The sequence below is a fragment of the Neoarius graeffei genome, chromosome 9, assembly GCF_027579695.1.
Source record: "Neoarius graeffei isolate fNeoGra1 chromosome 9, fNeoGra1.pri, whole genome shotgun sequence".
In the NCBI taxonomy this organism is placed as follows: Eukaryota; Metazoa; Chordata; class Actinopteri; order Siluriformes; family Ariidae; genus Neoarius; species Neoarius graeffei.
Window position 1 is genome coordinate 24417079 of NC_083577.1, and position 24481 is coordinate 24441559.

The window sequence follows — 24481 nt, forward strand, 5'->3', positions numbered from 1 at the left end:
GTCTACCCTTGTCCCTGGCAGAGGCAGCAGTGTACCAGATGATGATGATGATGATGATGATGATGGTGGTGGTGGTGATGGTGAGGATGGACTCAATAATGACTGTGTAGAAGTGTACCACCATTGTCTTTGACAGGTTGAACTTCTTTAACTGCTGCAGGAAGTACATCCTCTGCTATGCTTTTGGTTGGAGATACAGAGCAGGGCATCTGAGACCATTCTTTACACAATCTCTCCAGATCATCCAGGGTCCTCGGCCCTCTCTTGTGCTCTCTCCTCTTCAGCTCACCCACAGGTTTACAATGAGGTTCAGGTCAGGGGACTGAGATGGCCATGGCAGAAGCTTGATTCTGTGCTCAGTGAACCATTTTTGTGTTGATTTGGACATATGCTTCAGATCATTGTCCTGCTGGAAGATCCAATGATGACCCGGTTTTAGTTTCCTGGCAGAGGCAGCCAGATTCTGATTTAAAATGTCCTGGCGTTTCATGGAGTCCATGATGACATGTACCCTAACAAGCTTTCCAGGGTCTTTGGAGGAAAAACAGTCCCAAAACATCACAGAACTTCCACCATATTTTACAGTTGGGATTGGGTTCTTTTCATGATAGCCATCCTTCTTTTTACACCAAACCCACTTTGAGTGTTTATTGCCAAAACGCTCCATTTTTGTTCCATCAGACCAGAGAACACGGTTCCAGTCAAAGTTGTAGTAGCATTTCGCAAACTTCAGGCACTTATGTTTGTGGTTAACGACAGATAAGGCTTTTTTTTTTCCTGGCACCTTCCAAATAATCTGGTGGTATGGAGGTGGAGTCTGATGGTGGTTTTGGAGACTTGGAAACCCCAAGATTTTACTTTTTCTTGTAATTCACCAACAGTGATCCTTGGGGATTTTTTGCCCCTCTTACCATCCCCCTCACTGTATGGGGGCAAAATAAACTTGGGTCCTCTTCCAGGCAAGTTTGTAACAGTTCCAATTTGTGTTTACTTTTTATTGCCCTAACAGTAGAAATGGACATTTTCAGGTCAGTAGATTTATTTATTTATTTATTTAAATAACCACTCCCTGACTTATGAAGGTCAACACTTCTCCCTCGTTTGGTTTGTGTGTACTCTCCCATGTCGATGTTGAGGGAATCTGGCCTCTGTGTCACCTCATATTTGTTCCCCGGTTAATCAGGAAGTCATGGATTACAGCGTGAAAGTTCCTACACACACCGATCAACTCAAAAATGTACAATTTAAATGGGAAACATGCTTCAGTTACATCATGTTCATTATCATTCCCAGGGATGTCAATAATAGTGTCACATGTATAAAGTTTATTTCTTGGAAATAATTATTTCTTGATGAAGGATTTATTTTTCTCTAAATACAACCCCGATTCCAAAAAAGTTGGGACAAAGTACAAATTGTAAATAAAAACGGAATGCAATAATTTACAAATCTCAAAAACTGATATTGTATTCACAATAGAACACAGACAACATATCAAATGTCAAAAGTGAGACATTTTGAAATTTCATGCCAAATATTGGCTCATTTGAAATTTCATGACAGCAACACATCTCAAAAAAGTTGGGGCAGGGGCAATAAGAGGCTGGAAAAGTTAAAGGTACAAAAAAGGAACAGCTGGAGGACCAAATTGCAACTCATTAGGTCAATTGGCAATAGGTCATTAACATGACTGGGTATAAAAAGAGCATCTTGGAGTGGCAGCGGCTCTCAGAAGTAAAGATGGGAAGAGGATCACCAGTCCCCCTAATTCTGCACTGACAAATAGTGGAGCAATATCAGAAAGGAGTTCGACAGTGTAAAATTGCAAAGAGTTTGAACATATCATCATCTACAGTGCATAATATCATCAAAAGATTCAGAGAATCTGGAAGCATCTCTGTGCATAAGGGTCAAGGCCGGAAAACCATACTGGGTGTCCGTGATCTTCGGGCCCTTAGACGGCACTGCATCACATACAGGCATGCTTCTGTATTGGAAATCACAAAATGGGCTCAGGAATATTTCCAGAGAACATTAACTGTGAACACAATTCACCGTGCCATCCGCCGTTGCCAGCTAAAACTCTATAGTTCAAAGAAGAAGCCGTATCTAAACATGATCCAGAAGCGCAGATGTCTTCTCTGGGCCAAGGCTCATTTAAAATGGACTGTGGCAAAGTGGAAAACTGTTCTGTGGTCAGACGAATCAAAATTTGAAGTTCTTTATGGAAATCAGGGACGCCGTGTCATTCGGACTAAAGAGGAGAAGGATGACCCAAGTTGTTATCAGCGCTCAGTTCAGAAGCCTGCATCTCTGATGGTATGGGGTTGCATTAGTGTGTGTGGCATGGGCAGCTTATACATCTGGAAAGACACCATCAATGCTGAAAGGTATATCCAGGTTCTAGAGCAACATATGCTCCCATCCAGACGACATCTCTTTCAGGGAAGACCTTGCATTTTCCAACATGACAATGCCAAACCACATACTGCATCAATTACAGCATCATGGCTGCGTAGAAGAAGGGTCCGGGTACTGAACTGGCCAGCCTGCAGTCCAGATCTTTCACCCGTAGAAAACATTTGGCGCATCATAAAACGGAAGATACGACAAAAAAGACCTAAGACAGTTGAGCAACTAGAATCCTACATTAGACAAGAATGGGTTAACATTCCTATCCCTAAACTTGAGCCACTTGTCTCCTCAGTCCCCAGATGTTTACAGACTGTTGTAAAGAGAAAAGGGGATGTCTCACAGTGGGAAACATGGCCTTGTCCCAACTTTTTTGAGATTTGTTTTCATCATGAAATTTAAGATCACCTAATTTTTCTCTTTAAATGATACATTTTCTCAGTTTAAACATTTGATATGTCATCTATTCTGAATAAAATATGCAATTTTGAAACTTCCACATCATTGCATTCCGTTTTAATTTACAATTTGTACTTTGTCCCAAATTTTTTGGAATCGGGGTTGTACATTTATTTCAATTAAAAGTTGGGAAGCGACTTCACCAAAAGGTGGATTTTTTTCTAACCCTTTTTACTAATCTTTACAAGAGGTTAAATTTTGTGTGTGTGTGTGTGTGTGTGTGTGTGTGTGTGTGTGTGTGTGTTTAGCTAATTTTCAACACCAAAATCATGCACTTATTGCATTAAATATCAATTCTTATGGAGGCATTCCCTGAAGAAAAGCTCTTGAGAAGCTGAACTTCTGAATTATTCAGATCTCATGCAGACTAATAAGCAGGGGGCCTGACCTAGATCTCTAACCTCAATTAAAAATGAATGACTCCCATTTTTTATGTGTGCTTAAATAATTCAGGCAGATATATGAATGCATTAGAGCAGGCATGCAATCCTGGTGATCCTCCTCCAGCACTAATTTAACACACCTGATCCCTGTTAGTCAGAGCTTTTTAAAGGACCTGAGTGTTAAAAGTGGAAACTCTGCAGCAAAGTAGTTCACCAGGAGAAGCCTGAATTAAAGACAGTTTTCCAGGAGGCAATGGTCATCTCCTTTCCTGTTATTGTTGGCTCATTTCCTTAAGCAAATGATCTCAATCAAAACTACAGCTCAGCCTCATAGCGGTGGCCTTTCACAACCCACGTTCTGTAGAATGGAAAGACAACCTTAATCTCTGTGGCCACTCTTCTGTTCATTATAGTGTAAAGTATTCCGTGTAGCATCAATACAATGGTTCCTCAGTATGGGTGGTAAATCAAAGGAGGATAGTTTTGTATGAGATGAGATAAAAAAAATTTTTTTCAGTGATTAAACAGTTGGACAAACCTGATTCTTTTATAGCTTCTCTCCCAAAATGCTGATTTTGTGGAATCAGCATACCGGTTATGATTTTATTTCCTGTTTAAACCATGCCTACTTTGCATTTGAATCCCAGACATAGAGAGAGATGCCTTTATATAACCATGTGACAAACCTCTCTCTCTCTCTCTCTCTCTCTCTCTCTCTCTCTGTCTCTCATCTACTAGTGCATCTCAAAAAATTAGAATATTGTGAAAAAGTTCAATATTTTCCATCAGTTATTTAAGAAAGTGAAAATGTTATATATTGTAGCATCATTACACATAAACTAAAATGTTTCAAGCATTTTTCTATTTTAATTTTAATCAGTATGGCATACAGTACAAAAAAAAAATCTCAAAATATTCGAATATTTCATTTCGAGTTTGAGTAAAACAGTATGAACACAGTGTATCTCTCGGTCTAGTTCAGTACACACAACCACAATCATGGGGAAGACTGCCCTAGTAACACAGAACGTTAATGTACCGTTAGCCTATGGTTCTCTAAAGGTTTGTTAGAACGTAACCAACAACTAACATTTAGAGAACGTTTCCTCATGGTTATGCATAAACCTAACGAAGCCAAACGTCCCCAAAACGTTGAGGTAACTAACCAACTGAAACGTTATCATTTGGTTACACTATAACCTCCACACAACGTTATGTTTGGTTGTTTTTTTGTTGTTCTGAGAACTATACTATCTGCTTTTCCTGATGCTGGCTAAATTATCTTTTAATCTTTTATTTCAACCTCTGCTGACTTGACTGTTGTCCAGAAGATGATCACTGATGCCCTCCACAAGGAGGGTAAGCCACAAAAGGTCATTGCTGAAAAGGGTGGCTGGAAAAGGTGCACAAGCAACAGGGATGGCCGCAGTCTTGAGAGAACTGTCAAGAAAAGTCGATTCAAGAACTTGGGAGAGCTTCACAAGGAGTGGACTGAGGCTGGTGTCAGTGTATCAAGACCCATCACGAACAGACATCTTCAAGAAAGGGGATACAACTTTCGCATTCCTAATATCAAGCTACTCCTGAGCCAGAGACAATGTCAGAAGTGTCTTATCTGGGCTAAGGAGAGAAAGAAATGGACTGTTGCTCGGTGGTCCGAAGTCCTCTTTTCAGAAGAAAGTACATTTTGCATTTAATTTGAAAATCACGGTTCTAGAGTCTGGAGGAAGAGTGGAGAGGCACAGAATCCAAGGTGTTTGAAGCCCAGTGTGAAGTTTCCACAGTCTGTGATGATTTGGGGTGCCATGTCCTCTGCTGGTGTTGGTCCACTGTATTTTATCAAGTCCAAAGTCAATACAGCCATCTACCAGGAGATTTTAGAGCACTCCATGCTTCCATCTGCTGACGAGCTTTTTGGAGATGCTGATTTCCTTTTCCAGCAGGACTTAGCACCTACCCACAGTGCCAAAACTACTACCAAATGGTTTGCTGACCATGATATTACTGTGTTTGATTGGCCAGCCAGCTTGCCTGACCTGAACCCCATAGAGAATCTACGGGGTATTGTCAAGAGGAAGATGATAAACACCCGACCCAAAAATACAGATACGCTGAAGGCCAATATCAAAGCAACTTGGGCTTCAATAACACCTCAGCAGTGCCACAGACTGATCACCTCCATGCCACACCGCACTGATACAGTAATTCATGGTAAAGGAGCCCCAACCAAGTATTGAGTGTATAAATGAATACACTTTTCAGAAGTTGGACATTTCTGTATTGTAAATCCTTGTTTTGATTGATCTTAGGGAATATTCTAATAATTTGAGATACTGGATTTCTGATTTTCATGAGCTATAAGCCATAATCATCAAAATTAAAACAAAAAAAGGCTTTAAATATTTCACTTTACATGTAATGAATATAGAATATATGAAAGTTTACCTTTTTGAATTAAATTATGAAAAAAAAGGAACTTTTTCATGGTATTCTAATTTTTTGAGATGCACTAGTATATATATATATATATATATATATATATATATATATATATATATACATACAGTATGTATGTATGTATATATTCTATCCACATTCACTGGATATGAGCAATCGTGCGCTCTGATTGGCTACTCTACTACTAGGCTATCAGCTCATATACTGTGAGTAGAAAAAAAACCCAAATGGCGGCGCGTGTTGCTGAACCAGCTGAGGACGAAATAAAAACTCCCAAAAAAAACAAAAAAGCAACAAAATCTCATCTCATCTCATTATCTGTAGCCGCTTTATCCTGTTCTACAGGGTCGCAGGCAAGCTGGAGCCTATCCCAGCTGACTACGGGCGAAAGGCGGGGTACACCCTGGACAAGTCACCAGGTCATCACAGGGCTGACACATAGACACAGACAACCATTCACAATCACATTCACACCTACGGTCAATTTAGAGTCACCAGTTAACCTAACCTGCATGTCTTTGGACTGTGGGGGAAACCGGAGCACCTGGAGGAAACCCACGCGGACACGGGGAGAACATGCAAACTCCACACAGAAAGGCCCTCGCCGGCCACAAACCCAGACCTTCTTGCTGTGAGGCAACAGCGCTAACCACTACACCACCATGCCACCCAGCAACAAAATATGGAAGAAAAATATGTGATCATAAGAATGTATAATTTTTTTAATTTTTCAAGAATTATGGCATTTTTCCACAAATTGTTACTGTTTTTTCTCCAGTTTGTTTACATTCTAAGTGGAAATTATTTTGTCGGATGTTTTGTATGAAGTTTTTATTTATTAACTTTGCAAAAAATAACAATGCTCTGTTTCTCAAAATCGAGTGAATATGGATAGAATAAAGCAGTTATTCCACTCAATCTCATCGTACATGGCTTATTGCTGACTTGGCGCTACGCGTCTCGTCAGTTATCAGCTCATGTACGACTCGATTTTGTGGAACGACTTATTTATATATATATATATATATATATATATATATATATATATATATATACACACAGTATATTAGTGTGTGTGTGTGCTTCCTCATTGGTTTGCCTCTTAAATATGACTGAAGACTGATTACAATAAGGCTGTTTTTTATTTTAAATCAAAAAATACTTTGACTTCATCTCTACTTTAATCAATATTTGTGTCCATTTCTCCTCGCGTCTACTTGTAACTTTTTCAAGTCCGTCCCTCACAGGTATTTGTTGTATAGTGGTGTATAGGCAGCACAGTGGTGTAGTGGTTAGCACTGTCGCCTCACAATAAGAAGGTTCTGGATTCGAGCCCAGTGGCCGATAGGGGCCTTTCTGTGTGGAGTTTGCATGTTCTCCCTCGTGTCTGTGTGGGTTTCCTTCAGGTGCTCTGGTTTCCCCCACAGTCCAAAGACATGCTGTTAGGTTAACATTGGGCAGCCTTGGCTGAAGTGCCTTTGAACAAGGCACCTAACCCACAACCGCTCCCTGGGCACTGCTCTGGGTATGTGTGTGTGCTCATTGCATGTGTTCACTGCTTCAGATGGGTTAAATGCAGAGGTTAAATTTCACTGTGTGCTGAGTGTATGTGAGATAAATAAAGGCTTCTTGGTTTCTATAGCAAAATTATCAGTGCATAGTTCAGATGTTGGCTTGGCACGACAGTTTGGCCTAATGCTCCAAAAAAAAAAGGACTGCTTTTTTTTTTTTTTTTACTGATAATTAAGACAAGGAGCAGCCATGGACATGCAACAGGTTATGGAATTTAATGTTGGTCAACATTCAGCATGCAATTAAACAGTCTGAAGAACTGTCACAGACACAGCGTCCCCTCCTGATATCCAGCTATTGCACAACACTCTCTTTTAGAAGGAACAATTAAGTGCTGATAGGATCTGAGAAATGGCTCCGACGGGTGAAGCAGTGACATTTTCATTAAAAAAAAAAAGGGACTGAAAAAGCATATAATTTTTATTTGCTATGTTTATTGACCCCTTTGTTGATTTTTCATTTTCTCCATCAGTAATACTTTCTCGATTTAATATCCTTTTGCTTCACAAACATTCTCAAACCGGTGGCACGGTGGTGTAGTGGTTAGCGCCGTCGCCTCACAGCAAGAAGGTCTGGGTTTGAGCCCCGTGGCTGGCGAGGGCCTTTCTGTGCGGAGTTTGCATGTTCTCCCCATGTCCACGTGGGTTTCCTCCAGAGACATGCAGGTTAGGCTAGTTGGTGACTCTAAATTGACTGTAGATGTGAGTGTGAATGGTTGTCTATGTGTCAGCCCTGTGATGACCTGGCGACTTGTCCAGGGTGTACCCCGCCTTTCGCCCGTAGTCAGATAGGATAGGCTCCAGCTTGCCTGCGACCCTGTAGAACAGGATAAAGCGGCTAGAGATAATGAGATGAGACATTCTCAAACCAAAGCGCACCTTATGCATCAAGTGCTTTTCTACTTTACTTTGCTTGTATACCGTGCTGCAGGGGTGGACAGTAACGAAGTACATTTACTTGAGTACTGTACTTAAGTACACTTTTTGAGTATCTGTACTTTACTTGAGTATTTTTTTTTGGAAACTTATGACTTTAACTTCACTACATTTGAAAGACAAATATCGTACTTTTTACTCAACTACATTTCTACCAAGGTCCTCGTTACTTGTTACTATGAAGCGGCTTTGAAAGTGGATGTTTTTTCTTTTCTTTTCTAAAACGTGATTGTTTTTTTTCCCAGGTGACACTGAAAGCCCATTAGTAATCATTAGGGTCACGTCACATCCATAGACTGTATAAAATCAAATTCTATTATTTCTCAACAGCATTATTTGAACACAATCAGTTGAAGGCAGAATGGAAGGAGGCGGTTCTTCTGGGGAATGCACGCACCTATGGCTTTACCTCGAACCCATGTTTCAGTTTTCTGAAAGGATTAAAGAGTCGTTTCTTTTAAAATGTTTGCTGAAAATGTACCACATCACAGCCTACAAAAAACTCGCCATCCAGCCTGCAGGAGCATATTGAGGCTGTAAACGTTTTATTCCAAGAGAAAGCTTGCAACGAAGTTGCCTGTGCTTTTAGAGCTAGCGATAACGTTGCAATAGCTATGCAGTCTGGTTAGTCAAATGACTTTCTCTGGATTTGCTCGCCAAGTTGCCGTAGCCTTGTTCGTGGCTAACGTTAACACATAGCTAGTTAACTTGGACACTGTTAGTTAGCATGTAAAAGCAGAGTTACGCTCACATGACTAATGTTCACTTATCTGAAGTCCTTTCAGAAATATGTCTTAGCATAATCTTGCCAAATAAACAATGTAGAAATCTTTCTTATCTACTCAATATGATTTCAATTTTGAAAAGAGTTTGCTAGCATGTCAGGTGGAGCGTCACTAACTAGCTAGCTTAATGTTAAACCACCATGGTAGCAGCATTAGGTTTTGTAAGCGTTGTGGCAATAACACAACAATGCGTCGACAGAAAATTTACTTTTAATACGTCAGTATTTTAACTGAAGTAAAAATTTGACTGGGCAACTTTCACTTGTATCGGAGTAACATTTGACCAGCGGGATCTGTACTTTGACTTAAGTAATACAGTTGGGTACTTTGATTATTGAGTAAATACACTACCGTTCAAAAGTTTGGGGTCACCCAGACAATTTTGTGTTTTCCATGAAAAGTCACACTTTTATTTACCACCATAAGTTGTAAAATGAATAGAAAATATAGTCAAGACATTTTTCTGGCCATTTTGAGCATTTAATCGACCCCACAAATGTGATGCTCCAGAAACTCCATCTGCTCAAAGGAAGGTCAGTTTTATAGCTTCTCTAAAGAGCTCAACTGTTTTCAGCTGTGCTAACATGATTGTACAAGGGTTTTCTAATCATCCATTAGCCTTCTGAGGCAATGAGCAAACACATTGTACCATTAGAACACTGGAGTGAGAGTTGCTGGAAATGGGCCTCTATACACCTATGGAGATATTGCACCAAAAACCAGACATTTGCAGCTAGAATAGTCATTTACCACATTAGCAATGTATAGAGTGGATTTCTGATTAGTTTAAAGTGATCTTCATTGAAAAGAACAGTGCTTTTCTTTCAAAAATAAGGACATTTCAAAGTGACCCCAATCTTTTGAACGGTAGTGTACGTTTATAATCCAAAAGTTAAGTGAATCATTTACAAAGTTGGTCGTCTCACCAGGACAGAACGTTTACAGAGAAGAATCCATAGTATTTTACTGTTTTCTAAGTAGAAGAGACTTAATTTACTCACTGAGTAATTGTGTTTGAGCTCACAGGAGACCTCTTGGAGGTCCATCTGCTGATCGAGAGCATTTTGGTTTAATGAATGCTAATAATGCACGAGCATCTGCTCCTGTCTGACAAAAGCCCCAACAGTGATGACCCCCAGCTTTTTGGAGATGAAGTGTGCTTTACAAAACAAGTCTGTGGATAAAAGTGAGAACATTTGGAAGATGTTGAACTAATGCACTGAGTAGTGGGAAGTCAACTCTGTGATGAAATCGCATACTTGACCTTTACTTCATCACGGTAATATTTTGTCAATAAACAATACACCAAGCAACCAAATAGCAGCCGTTTATTCCTTTTTTTTTAAATAAAAGGATATTAAATTCCACTTCACACAGACATAACCAAGTGTTTTAATTATTTGATTATACAGTGAGAAGGAAATTGCTGGAATATTTTTTACATTTAAGAGGACTGTGGTTGTACAAACTGCAGGTTCTTGTCATTTTGTATGACAGAAATTAACGTTGTAGAACACAATCTTTTGTACTAGTGATGATAAATGTGTCTTGCTCCCAAAAATCATTTCTCAATCTCGTATCACTGTATGCTGTTACACCCATACACACCATATTTCAAGACATCGGAATCTTGTACTTGTTCAAACCCCTCACATACACTTTGAGTCAAGAAAAGCAATAATTCATAATTAACTCAAATCTGGTCAGTGCATTACTACAAAACAACTAAAATACAAAACATACACACACACGGCTCGGCCATAATATTAAAACCAGTAAGAGGTGAAGTGAATAACATTGATTCTCTCATTACAGTGGCACCTGTCAAGGGGTGGGATATATTCGGCAGTAAGAGAACAGTCGGTTCTTGAAGTTGATGTGTTGGAAGCAGGAAAAATGGGAAAGTGTAAGGATCTGGCCTGAGTTTCCCAAAAGCATTGCAGCACAAAGATTATTGGAGAATGGTAGAGAGAGCAGGACAATGAACATACACTCATATGCTCTCTCTCTCTTCCCTAGTTAAGATGCTCTTCACGTTAAGAGGCTTTTGGGAAATCCACCCCTGAGCCCCTTGGACAAGGGCCAAATTGTGAACCGGCGACAGGGTGATGGGTGTCAAAGACTAGCCCATATTGTCCAATCCCACAGAAGAGCTACTGGAGCACAAACTGCTGAAAAAGTTAATGCTGAGTCCTTTCTGTTTTACCCAGCGTTAACTTTTTCAGCAGTTTGTCTCTGGTCACCGATTGTCCTTCCTTGGACCACTTTTGGGTAGGTACTGATCACTGCATACCGGGAACACCCCACAAGATGTGCCATTTTGGAGATGCTCAGACCCAGTCATCTAGCCATCACAATTTAGCCCTTGTCAAAGTCACTCAGATCCTTACGCTTGCCCAGTTTTCCTGCTTCCAACACATCAACTTCAAGAACTGACTGTTCTCTTGCTACCTAATATATCCCACCCCTTGACAGGCACCACTATATTGAGGCCCAAGCTGTTTTTTTACATGCATTTTTTTTATTTCTCTTTGCTATTTGGGCTTATTAGAACCTGATTAGAATAAAAACTAAGCATCATCTTTTGATAAGATGTACTTTTAGAGAAAAAGTATGTCCACATATGTGGATTCTTGTTCCGAATTTCTAAAAAGTGCTGTCCACGCATGTGACCGCTAAGCCCTAGGAGGATAAGATAATCCATGTTATTCACTACATCGCTCAGTGGTTTTAATGTTACGGCTAATCGGTGTATATATCCACATCTGCCAAACATATATTTTTATTTCATTTCTGAGAGAGCAAAATACTTTTTAAAACATTTCTCAAAACACAGAAATCAAGCAGTACAGAACTGACCCTTTCTGCACTTTGCTATATTCATTGACAAAAATAAATAAATCAAGAAATCGATATGGATAACAGCAAATCCAACAGTAAGAATAAAATCGAGTACTGATTCTTTTGTGCATTTGAGAAGACCTGATCAATACGATACAGAGTTCTTGGATATTAGTATATGAATTGCTTGATGCGTTAATTTCCTTGCAGCTTCTTCATGACATGGCTGCCGGCTGGCGCGTTGGTGAAAACGCTTCCTACGAACACGTGTGTGCCCCACAGCGAGTGACGGATCACTTTACAGCATCCGAGGTCTTCGATCTGGAAACCCAGGTGGCGGTATCGCTCGTCTGTCTCGAACAGCGTGTTGTTGGTGTAGGAGCCGAAGAACTGCAAATGGATGGAAGGAAAAAATACAAAGCGTTATGCAGCACCATTCATACGAGACGAAAATATTTTCATCAGGAAATCGTGTTCTCTTGAGAATGAAATGCTCCGAGAAGCTCAAGGCTTCTGTCCAGCACTCCTAACTCATACACAGCATATACAGTGGTGCTTGAAAGTTTGTGAACCCTTTAGAATTTTCTATATTTCTACATAAATATGACCTAAAACATCAGATTTTCACACAAGTCCTAAAAGTAGATAAAGAGAATCCAGTTAAACAAATGAGACAAAAATATTATACTTGGTCATTTATCTCATCTCATTATCTCTAGCCGCTTTATCCTTCTACAGGGTCGCAGGCAAGCTGGAGCCTATCCCAGCTGACTACGGGCGAAAGGCGGGGTACACCCTGGACAAGTCGCCAGGTCATCACAGGGCTGACACATAGACACAGACAACCATTCACACGCCCATTCACACCTACGGTCAATTTAGAGTCACCAGTTAACCTAACCTGCATGCCTTTGGACTGTGGGGGGAACCGGAGCACCCGGGGGAAACCGGAGCACCCGGAGGAAACCCACGCGGACACGGGGAGAACATGCAAACTCCACACAGAAAGGCCCTCGCCGGCCCCGGGGCTCGAACCCGGACCTTCTTGCTGTGAGGCGACAGCGCTAACCACTACACCACCGTGCCGCCTGGTCATTTATTTATTGAGGAAAATGATCCAATATTACATATCTGTGAGTGGCAAAAGTATGTGAACCTCTAGGATTAGCAGTTAATTTGAAGGTGAAATTAGAGTCAGGTGTTTTCAATCAATGGGATGACAATCAGGTGTGAGTGGGCACCCTGTTTTATTTAAAGAACAGGGATCTATCAAAGTCTGATCTTCACAACACATGTTTGTGGAAGTGTATCATGGCACGAACAAAGGAGATTTCTGAGGACCTCAGAAAAAGCATTGTTGATGCTCATCAGGCTGGAAAAGGTTACAAAACCATCTCTAAAGAGTTTGGACTCCACCAATTCACAGTCAGACAGATTGTGTACAAACGGAGGGAATTCAAGACCAGTGTTACCCTCCCCAAGAGTGGTCAACCAACAAAGATCACTCCAAGAGCAAGGCGTGTAATAGTTGGCGAGGTCACAAAGGACCCCAGGGTAACTTCTAAGCAACTGAAGGTCTCTCTCACATTGGCTAATGTTGATGTTCATGAGTTCACCATCAGGAGAACACTGAACAACAATGGTGTGCATGGCAGGGTTGCAAGGAGAAAGCCACTGCTCTCCAAAAAGAACATTGCTGCTCACCTGCAGTTTGCTAAAGATCACATGGACAAGCCAGAAGACTATTGGAAAAACGTTTTGTGGATGGATGAGACCAAAATAGAACTTTTTAGTTTAAATGAGAAGCGTTATGTTTGGAGAAAGGAAAACACTGCATTCCAGCATAAGAACCTTATCTGATCTGTGAAACATGGTGGTGGTAGTATCATGGTTTGGGCCTGTTTTGCTGCATCTGGGCCAGGACGGCTTGCCATCATTGATGGAACAATGAATTCTGAATTATACCAGCGAATTCTAAAGGAAAATGTCAGGACATCTGTCCATGAACTGAATCTCAAGAGAAGGTGGGTCATGCAGCAAGACAACGACCCTAAGCACACAAGTCGTTCTACCAAAGAATGGTTAAAGAAGAATAAAGTTAATGTTTTGGAATGGCCAAGTCAAAGTCCTGACCTTAATCCAATCGAAATGTTGTGGAAGGACCTGAAGCGAGCAGTTCATGTGAGGAAACCTACCAACATTCCAGAGTTGAAGCTGTTCTGTACGGAAGAATGGGCTAAAATTCCTCTGAGCCGGTGTGCAGAACTGATCAACAGTTACCAGAAACATTTAGTTGCAGTTATTGCTGCACAAGGGGGTCACACCAGATACTGAAAGCAAAGGTTCACATCCTTTTGCCACTCACAGATATGTAATATTGGATCATTTTCCTCAATAAATAAATGACCAAGTATAATATTTTTGTCTCATTTGTTTAACTGGGTTCTCTTTATCTACTTTTAGGACTTGTGTGAAAATCTGATGGATGTTTTAGGTCATACTTATGCAGAAATATAGAAAATTCTAAAGGGTTCACAAACTTTCAAGCATCACTGTAAAGAACACAGCTTTGCTTTCATTTCCTCATTAACACCATTCCATAATATTTAAATATTACATAAGGGACTGCTCTAGAAATTAACACATGGTACGAGATGATACTCAATGTACAGTGTATATTTTTGAATATTATTTTACATGTATTTATTCTGCAGGCACTTTATTCAAAGTGACTTGCAAATGAAAGAGAACATGCAGGCTAACTGAGGAGTTCAGACATAATAAACAAATATCCTCATTCAAGACCTTCCCTAAAGCTAGCTTTACTAATATTACACATCAGTGTTTACTGAATGTGCCGAAATAAAATCTCAAACTCACCATTCACTTATTTGTTTGCCATACTGTAGGGTGTATAATGGTCCTTGTAGCCCCTCTCCAAATTAATTTATTCTGGATATTATGGCATAATATTCTAAGAAAACTCAAATTCATACATTTACAAGGAAATAAAAAAAAAACACACGAGTGCTCTGAGAGCACAATATCCCCCCGCTGGCAACTAAACCGTCTCGTTACGAGACTCATTATTATTATTATTCACTGGATATGAGCAATCGTGCACTCTGATTGGCTACTCTACTATTAGGCTATCAGCTCACATACTGTGAGTAGAAAAAAAAACAAAAATGGTGGCACGGTGACGAGTCTGCATACAGATGGGAGGTTGAATGGCTGGTCTGTTGGTGCGGTCAGAACAATCTGGAGCTGAACACGCTCAAAACTGTGGAGATGACAGTGGACTTTAGGAGGAGACCCCCCACCCTGCCGCCCATCACCAACAACATTGTGACTGCTGTTGAAACCTTCAGGTTTCTGGGTTCCACAATCTCCCAGGACCTGAAATGGGAGACCAACACAGTCACCATCATCAGAAAGGCCCAGCAGAGGTTGTACTTTGTGCGCCAGCTCAGGAAGCTCAATCTGTCTAAGGAGCTGCTGACACAATTCTACTCTGCCATCATTCAGTCTGTTCTCTGCTCTTCCATCACTGGTGCCCCTTTTCCACCAAAGCAGTTCCAGGGCTGGTTCGGGGCCAGTGCTTAGTTTGGAACTGGGTTTTCTGTTTCCACTGACAAAGAACTGGCTCTGGGGCCAGAAAAACCGGTTCCAGGCTAGCACCAACTCTCTGCTGGGCCAGAGGAAAGAACCGCTTACGTCAGCAGGGGGGTGGAGTGGTTAAGACCAACAACAATAAGACCGCGAAAGATCGCCATTTTTAAGTGACGAGAAGCAGCAGCTGTACAAACGCGAAGTCATCCATTATTATTATTGTTGTTGCTGCTGCTTCTTCCGTGTTGTTTTTGCTTCGATATTCGCGCCAAGGTTTATGCAAACGTAGCGACGTAACTGACGTATACAACGACGCAAGTGACGTATACAGCGATGTAATGACGTGGCTTCCCTTAGCACCCCAAGCTATGGAAAAGCAAACTGGTTCTCAGCTGGCTCGCAAGTTGAACGAGTTGTGAACCAGCACTGGCCCCGAACCAGCCCTGGAACTGATTTGGTGGAAAAGGGGTATGTTTGGTTTGGATCGGTCACCAAGCAGGACAAGCACAGACTGCAACAGACAATAAGGTCTGCAGAGAAAATTATTGGTGTCAGCCTGCCCTCCATCCAAGACCTGTACCTGTCCAGAGTCAGGAAACGGGCAGGTAACATCTCTGCAGACCCATCACACCCTGGTCACAAACTGTTTAAACTTCTCCCCTCTGGGAGACGCTACAGATCACTGTACGCAAAAACAACCAGACACAAGAACAGTTTTTCCCCTCAGGCTGTCTCAAATATCAGTAACATCAACTGTGAAATATCTGCACACTCATACCGTCATTCTGTGCACACTGTATATTTATATTTACTAATTCGTCCTTGCACTATGCTGTCTATACATATATTTACCCTTCTACATGTACATAGCTTTTTGTTTTTGTCTACGCTTTTTATCTGTTTGTACTAAGAGAGCTAAGTGAAACCGGAGTCAAATTCCTCGTGTATGTTCACATACGTGGCAAATAAAGTTATTATTATTATTATTATTATTATTATTATTATTATAATACCATACACTACCTTTTTTTTTCTTTCGATTATGTTCATTATGTCTTATATTGAATATTGTTAGTTTTTTCTTTTTTATCAGACATCTAATTTTTTAGGTTTGTTTACCTGACATGTTTCGACGTACGACTGTCGTCTTCCTCAGAGTGTCACCAGATGTTATTGGTGACGCATCTTTTATCAGCTGATGTTTCCGAAGGCGTGGCCTTCCTGGAGTGCCATCTTGCAGGGGACGAACTGACAGTAGAAGGCGTGACCGACCTGTCAATCCAGACAGGAAGGCCACGCCTTCGGAAACATCAGCTGATAAAAGATGCGTCACCAATAACATCCGGTGACACTCTGAGGAAGACGACAGTCGTACGTCGAAACATGTCAGGTAAACAAACCTAAAAAATTAGATGTCTGATAAAAAAGAAAAAACTAACAATATAAAAAACCATACACTACCGTTCAAAAGTTTGGGGTCACCCAGACAATTTTGTGTTTTCCATGAAAAGTCACACTTTTATTTACCACCATAAGTTGTAAAATGAATAGAAAATATAGTCAAGACATTTTTCTGGCCATTTTGAGCATTTAATCGACCCCACAAATGTGATGCTCCAGAAACTCAATCTGCTCAAAGGAAGGTCAGTTTTATAGCTTCTCTAAAGAGCTCAACTGTTTTCAGCTGTGCTAACATGATTGTACAAGGGTTTTCTAATCATCCATTAGCCTTCTGAGGCAATGAGCAAACACATTGTACCATTAGAACACTGGAGTGAGAGTTGCTGGAAATGGGCCTCTATACACCTATGGAGATATTGCACCAAAAACCAGACATTTGCAGCTAGAATAGTCATTTACCACATTAGCAATGTATAGAGTGGATTTCTGATTAGTTTAAAGCGATCTTCATTGAAAAGAACAGTGCTTTTCTTTCAAAAATAAGGACATTTCAAAGTGACCCCAAACTTTTGAACGGTAGTGTAACTCTGGTAAAATGCGACCGAATTGAACGAAATTGCAATATGCCTATTACCGACATATATCAAAGAATCCTGTCAAGTTTTGTGAGATTCCTCCAGAAATTGTGAGAGGAGTTGATTTCAGATGATGAGTACCCTTTCCGGGACGGACAGACAGACAGACACTGCCACGACATAATCCCCCTTCGGGTTTTTCGGCCAGCTGGGGATTAAAACCCACACTTGCTTATTATCCGAGATTACAAAGTCATAAATTTGCAAGGGAAAAAAAAAAAAAAAAGTCAAATTTATGAGGAAACCCCCCCACAAACAAAGAGCCCCATACTTCCTGGCTGCAGTGTATTCTGGGAAATGTTGGAGAAAATCTCTTGGCGCTTTATTCTCGGCTCAGCCGTGGCATCTGTGGTGTGATGACGTTGATCCAACCTTACAAAGTGACGCGATCGGACCCAAAACCCACTACATTTCCACTCCCCCTCACAAATTTATGACTTTATAATCTTAGAGATTATCCAAGTTATTTCTCAAATTTCCGACTTTAATCTCGGAAGATCCCCGCCGGAATATTAGCGCCTCCCTCACTGCTGTATTTATTTTTACCTACAATAGCCCTAATACACCATTGTGTGTGCGTACATTTATAAGTTCACCATTTTGTTTTAAGAATACAAAGATCGCTCATTCTGTCAAAATTCAAACGCATAACTCTTCAAATCGGGTGGCACCGTGGTGTAGTGGTTAGCGCTGTCGCCTCACAGCAAGAAGGTCCGGGTTCAAGCCCCGTGGCCGGCCAGGGCCTTTCTGTGTGGAGTTTGCATGTTCTCCCCGTGTCCGCGTGGGTTTCCTCCGGGTGCTCCGGTTTCCCCCACAGTCCAAAGACATGCAGGTTAGGTTAACTGGTGACTCTAAATTGACCGTAGGTGTGAATGTGAGTGTGAATGGTTGTCTGTGTCTATGTGTCAGCCCTGTGATGACCTGGCGACTTGTCCAGGGTGTACCCCGCCTTTCGCCCGTAGTCAGCTGGGATAGGCTCCAGCTTGCCTGCGACCCTGTAGAACAGGATAAAGCGGCTACAGATAATGAGATGAGAACTCTTCAAATCAGAACTGGTTAGTTTAGGAGTGCAGTGTGAACCAGTGATTGAGGTCTTGAATGCAACATAAAAAAAACAAACAAACAAACAAACAAAAAAAAAAAAAAAACAACTACTGATTTCACCAGTGAGCAAAATAACCATAATCATGTTTTAGCCATCATTAAATCCATTGCAATCTTACTGCTAGTCCAGATGAAGGGTCGATAAAGTCAGCCCAGAAGCCCTCGGTGTGCAGTGCGTGGCAGATCTCCTTTGCCCCTTCGATGAACTGCACACACACACACACACACACACACACACACACACACACACACACACACAACATTAGAAGCTTAACAAAGTCCTGATAAATTCAGCAAAAGCATTTGAATGTGTGTCATATTAGAAGTGCACTACGTGGGTGGAAAATACCAGAAAATAAACAAAAGAACAATTCGCCTCATAAGGATTGGGATCATACCAATTCGATCAAAGCTGAACACACACACACACACACACACACACACACACGCTCCCATTCTGGAGCACCGTCTCAGTTTGCGTGTTCTGAATAAGAGGAAAGCTTCAACTCAAAGTCTGTCCTTCATATAAAGCTCCGTGTAAGGTTTAAGGTTTTCTCCAGCCACGAAAAGTTTGAAAGTCAAATAAACAAATCCTCATGAGCTCTAGAAACTGCTCAACAAAATCAATCATAAGGGTTGCTTTACAATCAGGGTACAAAGTTTGTGTCACAGGGGTCCAAAATTCAAATTGATTCAAACTGGTTCTTGTACCAGTTTTTAAGTGAAGGACAAGTTAAAGAACAGATTTCAGGTAATTTTTTGACGTGTGTATGGTAGTTTTGTGTAATCTATAAGATAAAGAAGATTTTTGCTGTGTTCACACTTATACCGGTACGACAGTGGTATAACTGTATCGATACAAAGTATACCGGTACAGTTTAGTGCATCTGTCCACACTAGCGAGAAATGTTTGTGGTTTTCTTTCACGGTAGTTGAAATGCACATGCGCGAAATGTTTCCATGGTTACCGAGTAACTTCCTTCCGAGAATATATGGCATCCGTTATTTCAAGATCTCGAGAAAACAAAACAATTATTTCATGATCTCAGCTGGATCACTGTATCTCAATCGGTAGAGATGAAGCCGGGCCAGTCTTCTGCGGAGGTGCTGCGGACTAATTTTGAAATTATCCCTTATTAAAAGACTTAATGCAATCTCTCCCTGTGTCAGCCCCTGATCAAAATATTGCCTTATTAGGTGAGCGATATAAACAGTGGTTTATACATTAACTCGAGCAATAACTGAGGGGCACGACTGTGGCCGGATCTCCTGGACTTCCTGCAAATGAAGCCTTTTTTTTTAAATCAGCTGTTCTTCTGTTTCCTTTGCTACCTTTGCGGTGAAAGCATCCGATATACAAGAAGTCATTCTTGGATAAATGTCGACTTTTTGAAAGTACAACCTTAAATTAAAGATGATGCTCAGGCTTCATGAGCATCACGTATTGACGTGTAAAAAGGTCAGACTCTACCTTTTACCACACCGAGTGTATGGAGGAAACGGATGAGGAATCCGGGATCATATTTATGGTTAAATGGAAACTGTACCTTTTGTGTCATGAATCATAATTTTGATGTATATTTATTTCTTGGACCATACATTTATGGGAAGATGTTAACACTAAAGCGCACTGTGTGTGTATATATATATATATATATATATATATATATATATATATATACACACACACACATATACACACACTAGGGCTGCCTGGGCCCGCCCATCCTAAGCGTGACGCAAAACGAGGGCCTGCTGCGACCTTAGTCTGGCCAGGCAAGCTATCTCCAGCTCTTCCAAGCTCCCGAAAAATCGGGAGCCAATCAACTTTGAGCATCTCCAACGGCCCTGGGTAGAGGCGTGTTCAAGGCAGTGACGTAGTAGAACTGCGACCGGAAGCCATAGGTTGTTTACAGAATCTATGCCGGAAGTGCTTCATTCACTAGAAACATTACAAACATGGAGCAAGTTCTCATTGAAAACGGAGCAAAGAGCAGCCCTGGAGGTATTTATTGAAAGGAAGGACGTTTTCGCCTTGCTCCCGACCGGCTTCGGTAAGAGTTTAATCTACCAGTTAGCCCCGTCGCGTCACATACGTCAGAGGAAAGAGCAATGTGATTGGTTTAAGCTTCGTCACAGCCTTTTCTGGCTTCGACCAGTAGCAAACTGAGGCATTTCAGGGAGGTGGGTCAACCACGCACTTTGGGAAACGGTTGGGCTTAATATCTTTGCCAGACCAAATGCTCGCAGAGCTTTGAAGTCGCGTTAGCCAGACGAGCAGTCAGCACCTTTAAGTTCTACAGCACTTTGAACAAGAGCAGAAAGTAGGTTTCGATCCGAATATCTTAAAACACACGATGTGGCCTTTGTCTTGTTACTTGGAATTATAAAGAAAGGACCATATGTGAAACCAAAACCTAAATTCAAAAGTCACACTAAATGTCAAAGTATTTGGCATTATTTTGTCTTGAGGGTGTGCAAACTTGAGTTTGAGAAACTGCTGGGGGGGGGTCAAAATCAGAAGTAATCCAACACAATAATGCAGGATCAACGTTACTGTCGTCTTCGCGTTTTACTTCCTGGACACGCCTTCGTTTAAAATACAGTGATGAAGGAATGTAAAGAATGGACACTGTGTTAGAACGGTAAAGACCAAATACTGGCTCTGCACTCCGGACTCGATCGGAGGTCACGGCCTTCATCTGCAGCTCATAAATCAGAAAAGAAGCACGGCATTTAAGAGTGAGCCCCACCAAAAGTGTGTGTGGTTTTAAGTTTGGAAAAATGTACGGTTTTACTTTAAGCAAGCTTTGTTACAACATTCTTTGTGCGTGACTCACTTTAGCCAGCAGTTGCTCCCTCTCCTGGTCCACCTCCTCAGACCAGGCAGTCATGTCGTTCTCGGTTCTCTGTGTTACAGTCAGCACCATCATGTTGCTCGAGGGGGCTTCAGGAAACATCATCGTAAAGTCTGCATGATTGAATGATGAATATTCAGATATAAAAAGACATAATACCACACATCTATAACTTACACAACATGCTTAATCTTTCTCCCCACTTCATCCTCAGCATTAACCCAGTCACTAACTCTGAAGGAACGACAAAGAAAATAATATTCATCAGCCATTTGTAAGGAAATAACAACAACAAAGTCAAGAGAGTAGGTAAATCTAGAACAGCACAAAATGTGCATTTTGCATAGCTTCCTCCTATTTTGGAAATTATATACAACTATAATAAATAATAGACAAGATCAGCATTGAAAAAGGGTTTCCAAAGATTATACAGCAAGATGCAATCTTTTGGCCAGATTTTCACACAAGTCCTAAAAGTAGATAAAGAGAACCCAGTTAAACAAATGAGACAAAAATATTATACTTGGTCATTTATTTATTGAGGAAAATAATCCAATATTACATATCTGTGAGTGGTAAAAGTATGTGAACCTCAGTATCTGGTGTGACCCCCTTGTGCAGCAATAACTGCAACTAAACATTTCTGGTAACTGTTGATCAGTCCTGCACACCGGCTTGGAGGAATTTTAGCCCATTCCTCCATACAGAACAGCTTCAACTCTGGGATGTTGGTGGGTTTCCTCACATGAACTGCTCGCTTCAGGTCCTTCCACAACATTTCCATTGGATTAAGGTCAGGACTTTGACTTGGCCATTCCAAAACATTAACTTTATTCTTCTTTAACCATTCTTTGGTAGAACGACTTGTGTGCTTAGGGTCGTTGTCTTGCTGCATGACCTACCTTCTCTTGAGATTCAGTTCATGGACAGATGTCCTAACATTTTCCTTTAGAATTCGCTGGTAAAATTCAGAATTCATTGTTCCATCAATGATGGCAAGCCGTCCTGGCCCAGATGCAGCAAAACAGGCCCAAACCATAATACTACCACCACCATGCTTCACAGATGGGATAAGGTTCTTAAGCTGGAATGCAGTGTTTTCCTTTCTCCAAACATAACGCTTCTCATTTAAACCAAAATGTTCTATTTTGGTCTCATCCGTCCACAAAACATTTTTCCAATAGCCTTCTGTCTTGTTCATGTGATCTTTAGCAAACTGCAGACAAGCAGCAATGTTCTTTTTGGAGAGCAGTGGCTTTCTCCTTGCAACCCTGCCATGCACACCATTGTTGTTCAGTGTTCTCCTGATGGTGGACTCATGAACATTAACATTAGCCAATGTGAGAGAGGCCTTCAGTTGCTTAGAAGTTACCCTGGGGTCCTTTGTGACCTTGCCGACTATTACACACCTTGCTCTTGGAGTGATCTTTGTTGGTTGACCACTCCTGGGGAGGGTAACAATGGTCTTGAATTTCTTCCATTTGTACACAATCTGTCTGACTGTGGATTGGTGGAGTCCAAACTCTTTAGAGATGATTCTGTAACCTTTTCCAGCCTGATGAGCATCAACAATGCTTTTTCTGAGGTCCTCAGAAATCTCCTTTGTTCGTGCCATGATACATTTCCACAAACATGTGTTGTGAAGATCAGACTTTGCTAGATCCCTGTTCTTTAAATAAAACAGGGGGCCCACTCACACCTGATTGTCATCCCACTGATTGAAAACACCTGACTCTAATTTCACCTTCAAATTAACTGCTAATCCTAGAGGTTCACATACTTTTGCCACTCACAGATATGTAATATTGGATCATTTTCCTCAATAAATAAAATGACCAAGTATAATATTTTTGTCTCATTTGTTTAACTGGGTTCTCTTTATCTACTTTTAGGACTTGTGTGAAAATCTGATAATGTTTTAGGTCATATTTATGCAGAAATATAGAAAATTCTAATGGGTTCACAAACTTTCAAGCACCACTGTAGCACTTTTAACAATAACAAAAGTCAGATTTACATCCCTGATATCTTCATCTTGTTACTTGGAATAAGGAAGGAAGGATCACCTGTGAAACCGAAACCTACATTTCAAACACACTCAACGATGACATATTTGGCATTATTCTATCCACACTCACTGGATATGAGCAAGCACACGCTCTGATTGGCTACTCTACTACTAGGCTATCAGTTCATGTACCGTGAGTAGAGAAAAACAAAATGGCAGAGTGTGCTGCTGAACCAACAGAGGACGAAATAAAAAACACTATTCGAAAACAAAATCCCCCCCAAAATACAAAAGTGCAACAAAATATGGAATGAAAGTATCTGAAGGTAAGAATTTTTTTTTTCCTCAAGAATTATAGCATTTTTCACAAACTGCTACGGTCATTTTGCTGGATTGTTTACATTCTTCATCTTTAAGCATTAAAATTTGTTGAAATTTTTTCAAATGGTTCAAAAGCTCAAATAAGTCTGAAAATTGCATCACTGAAATGTCCAAGGAAGAACGAAATAGCTGTCTAAAGCTATTCTATACCTCGGCACGACAGCAAGACGGCACTTTATACAAAAAAAAAAAAAAACCATTAAAGTCAATTCAGGCAGTGATAGGTTTTTAAGAAGTCCACCCAAGTGGAAATTATTTTGTCAGGTGTTTTGTAGAAAGTTTTTTTTAATTTATTGATTTTGAAGAAAAGGAAAAAAAAAAAAAAAAAAACCCCTCAGTTTCTCAAAATCCAGTGAATGTGAAGAGAATAAAACAAGTATTCTACGTAATTAATTATTTTTTTCGCGGTGCGGTTTCCATCAAATCCTGCACTCTGATTGGCTGGCGAGTGGGTCGGTATCCTACGATACGGACCCCGGTCACGGACCTCTGGTGACTCGCTCGTTCACAACAACAAACATAGTAGCAATTTTTGTCAACATTTATCTTTTTTAAATAAGATTTATTTATAAGATTATCAAAAATCTTATAAATTTTTGCCAGCATTTCTCAGGAGAATAGCATTAATTTTACAGCAT

At 40.7% G+C, this 24481-nt stretch overlaps 1 protein-coding gene across 2 annotated transcripts in view; it reads right to left on the reverse strand.

The window, feature by feature from the left end:
* Positions 1-11443: 11443 nt before the first annotated feature.
* Positions 11444-24481, reverse strand: part of mmadhcb (metabolism of cobalamin associated Db) — a 30907-nt gene continuing 17869 nt past the window's right edge. For both annotated transcript variants that reach the window (XM_060929217.1, XM_060929216.1), the window contains 3 exons: positions 21437-21567; positions 18716-18802; positions 11444-12234 (listed from right to left, as the gene is read on the reverse strand). In XM_060929217.1, coding sequence (XP_060785200.1) covers positions 12040-12234; positions 18716-18802; positions 21437-21567 — 413 coding nt within the window. In that variant the 3' untranslated portion in view covers positions 11444-12039. The remainder of the gene's footprint in view (positions 12235-18715; positions 18803-21436; positions 21568-24481) is intronic.